At 34.7% G+C, this 7,758-nt stretch overlaps 1 protein-coding gene across 1 annotated transcript; it reads right to left on the bottom strand.

The window, feature by feature from the left end:
• Positions 1-6,412: 6,412 nt before the first annotated feature.
• Positions 6,413-7,055, bottom strand: LOC133330650 (sarcocystatin-A-like). The gene is made up of 3 exons (XM_061539063.1): positions 6,999-7,055; positions 6,685-6,803; positions 6,413-6,614 (listed from the first exon to the last, which is right to left on the bottom strand). Exons 1-3 carry the CDS (start codon positions 7,053-7,055, stop codon positions 6,413-6,415), a joined length of 378 nt encoding a protein of 125 aa, XP_061395047.1.
• Positions 7,056-7,758: the final 703 nt, after the last annotated feature.

The raw sequence follows: 7,758 nt of genomic DNA, 5'->3' as shown, positions 1-7,758 counted from the left end.
AAGATTTCTTAAACAATTTCACATTTATATTCATTGAAAAATAAACCAATTACTAGATACTCCAACCAGCCGATGAAGCCCGTCCATTGGAAGGTGATGATCTCATGTTGGCTGTTGAAATGTTAGAGTTATCGTTAATGAAATATGCGAATGCGAAACATTTATATAATTTAACGTGAGTTTCAATTATAAATAAATAATTATTTTGGTAACAATACATTTTGTGTTTACAGGATAGATAATATTCAATCTGCCATAAAACGCACGTTTTCTACCTCGTTTTTCGAGATTAATCTTGATGTGATTAAAAACAATAAAATAAAAATGAATTGTGATGTTAGCATTAGATCGAGAAAATGGCTGGAAAACGGTAATACATATGCATCGGATTGTAAACCTATTATGGATAAGGTAGATGATTATTATAAGAAATGTTCATAGAAAATAAAACAATATAAATTAAAATACAAGTAAAATAAACGGTTTTGTTGTCTGAGAATCCGGTTCCAAAATTTGGAAATCCGGATGTGCCTCCCAAGAATAAATGCTTCTAACTTATTATGCAATGAAATATATTCATGGTAAATATTTCAAACTAATCTGACAGTTCTTTATACTCTACAATTGAAACGAATTTTTTTAGTGTGCAGGGATATAAAGTTTTCTGTATTTTTTATTTTTATTTATTTATTATTATTATTTTTTTTTTTTTGAATATTTATGGATCGAAAAATGTATTCTTGTGGTAATACGTTTATGGGTTAAAACCAGTGAGCGGAGCAGTATAGTCGGACGGGGCCGACCATACGATACCCTACACAACTACCACGTAACCCTAACTTTCTACGGATATTTATTCCGAGCCTGGGCAATATATTTCGTGATTGTTGCGCTCCCTTGCCCGATGAGAGTCCAACAGCACCTCTTCCATATACTGACATATTTTCCGAATATTACTAATATTCAGTACAGTCCTTCTAATTACTTGCCAATATTCCCTTCACCGTGGGTAGTGTTGTGATGTTCGGCTTATAATTGTGGCCGAAAAAATCGAAAAAAAGCAAAAAAAATTTCGGTCCACTTCATACCAATATTATTATCTGATCATCATTATAGGCATTGTCCTCGACCATATCTGGATCCTCAAGGAAAAAAATTGAATATATATTTCAGCCCTCTAGTGTGGTAATGGGTTATTAAATAATATCTGAATACGTAAGCACCTGTAAATATTTAAGTGTAACTCCCACATCCGGGTACATTCGACAATATAATTGGTACAGTATTTTTCGGTTAATTGGTTTCCACGCTTAATTGAACCACATGATGGGGCAAAAAATATTTCATAGGAAAATACATGTAAATTTTCTCGGCTAATTAAACCCTGTTAATTGATTTTCCCGCTTAATTGGTTCAAAATTCATGTCATCAAAAATAAATTTCCTTTTACTTTTCACCGGTTAATTGCATAATAATAATTGACAAATAATCTGTAATTTTTTACATTCATATTTGACATAATTTAATTCAAAACATATGTTTATTGCTAAGAAAAAACTGCGAGAAAGCGTAATTTGTATTTGACATTGAATTTTTTTAAATCATTAGTAGTTCCAATAATACGTGATTACTTTAATTGAACAAACTATTCAATTAAGCGAGTTCGGATAATTGGTTCCTCGGTTAATTGAACAAAAATTTGTGCAAATTTTGATGTGCAATTAACCGAAAAATCCTATATCAATTTAAAGGTCAACGACTCCTCCTCTCCTCCTATCAACTTCTCGGGTCTAGGCCATTCAGGGATAAATATTGACGCTATAGAATACAAATTTTGTTATTTTTCATACAAAAGTCAGTGTCCATTTGAACCGCTAAATAGTGACTGATCTTTATCAAAACTGGCATGCTTATTCTTCGGCCCGATCCCTTTCTCTATGTAAAATTTCGCGATGCTTGGACTATAATTGCGGCGCCAGGAGCGACCAGAAAATCAAAGAAAAATAAAGTTTTTGGTCCATTTCATAGGGGTCTTCATTGGGCAGAACACATTCTACTTGCAACATTTCGTGAAGATTGGTCCATAACTGTGGCCTGTATCGTGTTTACAAATTATAATGGACAGACGGACCGACGGACGGACACACATGTCTAAATCGACTCAGCGAGACGAGATATGACGATCGGTATACTTAAAGGTGGGTCTAGGGCCAATATTTCGCGGAGTTACAAACTATTGGGGCTGCACAAAGCTATAATACCCTGACAATATAGTTCTGTAGGGTATACAAATAAGGACGATATGACTGAAGACATGTCAACTGAAAAATAACCTGCATTATCCGTAAACTTTTTGCTTCATGAATTTGAGAATTCCCAGCAAAAATCATCACTCCATAACTCCAAATCTTGACTTATGCCGAATTTGTCATTCAGGGTTCATATTTTCAACCTTAAATGTTGTTGTCTTATTCATAACGTGGACTTAAGTATTCGATATCTGATCAAAAATTAACCCTTAGTAATTAATAATTACCTTATGGTGAGGAAGAATAACTATCGGTGTTTTAGTCATAAAAACGGGTTTGTTTTCGACCGAAAACTCACTGCCAAGATTCGATGTGTGAACTGTTGCGTTATTTACGCAAACTGCACAATACATTGAGGTGGTACTCCTTATTGACCCTACGACCTAGTTGCAAGAATTAATGATGCACCACGAAACAATGAATGTCACCCTCATATAAAAAGTTCGTCCGGGCCGAACTTAACATTGTTATAAATTTTTGGCATTTACCCAATGAGAGTCCCAAATGGACAATTGTAGCCAGATTGGTCGGAAAACGTATACAAAATACGAACATGTTAAGGATATCGTCATATGGGGGTTTGGCAAAAATGTGGAGTAGTATCAGATAAATTTCAATGTTTTATCTTAAATATTGTGAACTCGTGTTTTCAAGAGACTGGCTAGAACCTTATGGGGTTCTGGGGTCAATTGCGGTGCTGGAAAATGGAGCTGTGCGAAGCATCGAAATAATTTTTATTTAAAATATTATTATTGTTATAAGAATTAAAATAGAGAATAATTTAAAATGATTTTCACGTCGACATTGTTCATATTCAATATAGGATAATTGCATTAAATCTGTGCACATAAAGTCATTCTATAATTACGGAAAAATTCGGTGCTCAAAGGGTTTAATAAAATAAAAATTATGAAATGCGATAAGATTATTTTGCATTTACTTGGGAATTTAAACCATCCCGAAATTTCTAACTAATCCAACGTTTAGTGGTATCGTAACAAGGTTACAAAGTATAAGTTTTCGTACAATGAAGGACAAATTATTTTTATACCCTTCACCACACTGTAATACAGGGTATTATGTCTTTGTGCCTATGTTTGTAACATGCAAAAGTAAACGAGATAGATCCATGGTTCCTTTTGAGAATATGTATAGAATCACTTTCTGAGTCGATTTATGCATGTCCGTCCGCCGATTTTAAGTAAATGGTGCCTCAAAGTCCCTATATATCTTTCAATTTACACGAAATTTGACATAGAGTACTACATTAAGACTAGAATTAGGTGTGTTAAGATTTGTGAAAATCTGTTCAGGTTTAGGTATAGCTCCCATATGTATTTTTGTCCGATTTTATGTAAATGGTGCACCAAAGTCCTTATATATTTGCACGAAATTTGGCACAACGTTATTTAATGAGTCTAGAATGAGATGTGCTAAGTTTCGTGAAAATCGGTTCAGTTTTAGATATAGCCACCATATACATTTGCGTCCGATTTTATGTATATGGTGTACCAAAATCCCTATATATCTTCGATTTGCAGGAAATTTGGCACAATGTACTGAATTAAGTCTAGAATAATAAATTTTAAGTTTCGTGAATATCGGTTCAGATTTAAATAAAGCTCACATATATATTTTCGCCCGATTTAATGTAAATGGTGCACCAAAGCCCCTATAAATTTTCCGATTGGCACGAAATTTGGCATAACGTACTGAATTAAGTCTAGAATGATGTGTGTTATGTTTTGGACAAATCTAATGATATTCTCAAAATACCAAAATACCATTATTAAACTTTAGTACAGAATTGTGCTATACAAATAACAAATTGCTGCCATTGGGTTGGAAAGCCTGCCCAAAAGAAAATCCTAGGAGTACTAGCAATATCTGCGCAGAATTTCAGGGCCCTATCTTAAATATTGCGATCGTGATTTCAACAGAGTAACACATGGCAGTGGGAAAAGTATGCATTTGTTTTCAAATACCTTGTTAACCACGAAGTCAGGCACCAACAAACTTCTCAGTGAGGTGATATCGCGGGTACCGCAAGTACATCGTTTTGTTACAAGAGACATAACGGAAGTGATGAGGATCAGTGGCGACATCTGAAACTATAGTCTCCCCTGCCTTTCGCTTTGGTGGGCAATGTCATACTTTCCCCACTAATAAGTAATTATTTTTATAAAAACGACAAACTGGGTATCTCAAATAACCCGCCAACACTATTGAATAAATATTAAAAAAGATAAGTATATATAAATTGCGGAGAAGGTCTTCGGAGTTACACACCGAATTTATTATTCATTTTATATGAAGTATATGTTTTTATCAAAGATGTTTCAGATTTAATGTTGATCAATTCGGTTATTTAAGTAAAATTTACAAGATTATATATTTTTTGGGAGATACCAGAGGAAAAGGTAAACGGGTCTCAAGTTCAGACTTTATCTATGCTTCGTAAAGATAATAAGTTGTGTAAAGTCTAGTTCAAATCGGACATTTCATTCACCTGATATTGCATTTATAAATATTGAAAATGTTGACCCTTTGTGAGGTTAACAGAAGAAGTGAGCCAATGGGTTCCATTAATTTTTTGCACAATTTTGACTATTTTGTTCCCAATCTTCGAACTTGAACTAAGTTTGGAATTCAAAATAACAAATTACTTCCAGCAGTGACTTCTGCTAGCAACTTTCGGTTTTTATACCCTACACAACTATGTTGTCAGGGTATTATAGCTTTGTGCAGCCCCAAAAGTTTGTAACGCCGCGAAATATTGGTCCTAGACCCACCTTTAAGTATACCGATCGTCATATCTCGACTAGCTGAGTCGATCTAGACATGTGTGTCCGTCCGTCCGTCCGTCTGTCCATTATAATTTGTAAACACGATACAGGCCACAGTTATGGATCAATCTTCACGAAATTTTGCATGTAGGTTGGGTTCTGGCCAATGAAGACCCCTATTGTTTTTGGAAAAGATCGGTTAATATTTAGGGGATGAAATGGACCAAATACTAAATTTTTGTCGGTTTTTCTGGTCGCTGCAGAGGCCGCAATAATGGCCCGAACATCGTGAAATTTTCCATGGAGAAGGGGATCGGGCCAAAGAATAAGCATGCCTGTTTTTATAGAGATCGGTCAATATTTAGCGGGTCAAATGGACCCTGACTTTTGTGTGAAAAATGACTAAATTTGTATTCTATAGCGTATATATTTACCCCTGAAGGACATAGACCCGAGAAGTTTATATTATATACAAGAGGAGTGGTTGACCTTTAAATTAATACCAATTATATTGTTGTATGTGCTCGGATGTGGGAGTTACACCTAAATATTTACAGGTATCTCCGTATTCGTATATTATTATTCGTATATTATTTAGTAACCCATTATCACTCTAGAGAGCGGAACTATAGCGCTGATCGCTTTGAAATGTTCCATGAGGTTTCGGTTATGGTCAAGGACAACGCCTATAATTTTCGGTGATGATCAGATAATAATTTTGGAATGAAGTGGACCGAAAACTTAATTTTTTGTGTTATTTTCGAGTCGAAAGCCGAACATCACAACACAACTTACTGTGAAGGGAATCTGGACAATAGCTCTAGTGAATACTCGTAATATTCGGAAAATATGTAGGTGTGAGGAAGATGTGCTGTTTACCTCTAATCGGGCAAGAGGGTGCAAATATCACGAAATATTGCCCAGGCTCGGAATAAACATCCGCAGAAAATTTGAGTTCCGTGGTAGTTGTGTAGGGTATCGTATGGTCGGCCCCGTCCGACTATACTGCTCCGCTCACTGGTTTGGTTTTAAGTCTCCAAATTGAAGTTGTAAACAACGTCTGCAAATTCAACTACCAGATATCGGAGTCAGACACTAACAAATTTAGTGTTCCCTTAAATTTATAGGATCTGATATCTGCGATGATTTTGAATAGTTACACCATATCTATAATATACTCAATATATAACAGAACGAATCAGTTTTTCACATAAATAAATTCCATATATAATCCTCAACCCATTCAAGAAAATCCAATCTGCACAAAAACGAATAAACATTATGTATTTGTATTTATTTGACATTCCAATTACACGATTAGGCACTGTGCTGGCGAGTGAATACTTCCTGATCATTGTTACACTTAAAAGTGACTTCAATACCATTTTGCAGCCATGCTCGTGACCAAATACTGATATCACATTTTTTAGTTATTTCATCGCCATCAATGATATCAGCATTGATTCGATACAAAGTGCCCGAGACCGTTTGTTTGCTTGCCGAATTGACCTTGGAAATCCTATTGAAGAATATAAATAATAAATTACTCAAATAAATAATGAAGTAAATTAGTCATCAGAAATACTCACTTATAATTAATTGCATTTTCACCAGTGGCCAATTTCTTCAGTGAGAAATCTAAAGTTTCTTCGGCCTCCTTGAGGCCTTCACCCTCCAATTGGCGAGGAGCTCCCTTTGGTTGTAATTTCTAATTAAATGCATTTGCTTTGAATTTATAATATTATTTATTTCAAATTTAAAACATTACCCCACTAGGAAAACCATTGATTGCCACTAAAGTTACAGCTATGATCGAAATTAAGAAAATTTTATTCATTATGTTTTTTGTTATGTTCAAAACGATGTTTATGTGTTGAAACCCAAAATGAAACTAAATACTGACCTGCTGACGTTTTAACGCCACAGTTAAGAGATTAAAACACAAAGAACTGTTTAGCATACTTATGAATATTATCAGTTATTGTGTCGAGTCCATACGAATGGCATACGCAATTTATTTTAATACATACAACACATACTTATTTATATACATTACAACGAAATTGAGCTATTCTCAGATAACTCAATATTGTATTGTTATCGATAACTATGAGATTTTAATGACGAACAAACGTTTCCATTGAACGAGACAGGCTCAAGAGATTCGCCATATCAGACATCATGTTGGGTTCTTCGCCATATCAGACATCATGTTGGGTTAAAAAATTCAGATGAACTGTATATTTACAAAATGTCCATGTTTTGGCACAGCTTCCATTTTCAGGTCACGTCCTATTTTCAGTATTTTAAAGATTTTTGCCCCATTTCCCACAAAGCAGCTGTAATTTTTCATTCGGGGCCGACATACATCTATGAAAAAATAAACAATGTAGATCCTTGTTTTTAATATGTCCCCGATATATGCCCATCCCTTTTTATACCCTCAGCCTTATGACTAATAAAGGTATATATACTTTGATACGGCATACATTTGCTCATCGAAATATTGGTTTTTGATCTCTTATTTTTTGTCCAATCCGTTTCAGACAATTTGGGGTCGATTTACAAATGTCCGGCTGCCCGTCTGTTTGTCTGCCGGCTGGTGAAATTCTCGAAGGGAGTAACCAATTTCATCCAAACTTTGCACATCATAATATTTGTTC

The sequence above is a fragment of the Musca vetustissima genome, unplaced genomic scaffold (genome assembly GCF_032173495.1).
Source record: "Musca vetustissima isolate MV318-11 ecotype Yass unplaced genomic scaffold, APGP_CSIRO_Mvet_v1 utg9657, whole genome shotgun sequence".
NCBI classification, from domain to species: Eukaryota; Metazoa; Arthropoda; class Insecta; order Diptera; family Muscidae; genus Musca; species Musca vetustissima.
Note: the sequence above shows the minus strand (reverse complement) of the source record. Positions and strands in the feature narration are given on the sequence as shown.

Bases quoted from the DNA above. Each gene is read 5' to 3' on its own strand.
- LOC133330650 (XM_061539063.1), bottom strand. From the start codon at position 7,055: ATGCTAAACAGTTCTTTGTGTTTTAATCTCTTAACTGTGGCGTTAAAA. The intron at 6,804-6,998 runs GTCAGTATTTAG...GCATTTAATTAG, and splicing joins TGGCGTTAAAACGTCAGCAG to AAATTACAACCAAAGGGAGC. The intron at 6,615-6,684 runs GTGAGTATTTCT...ATTCTTCAATAG, and splicing joins GAAAATGCAATTAATTATAA to GATTTCCAAGGTCAATTCGG.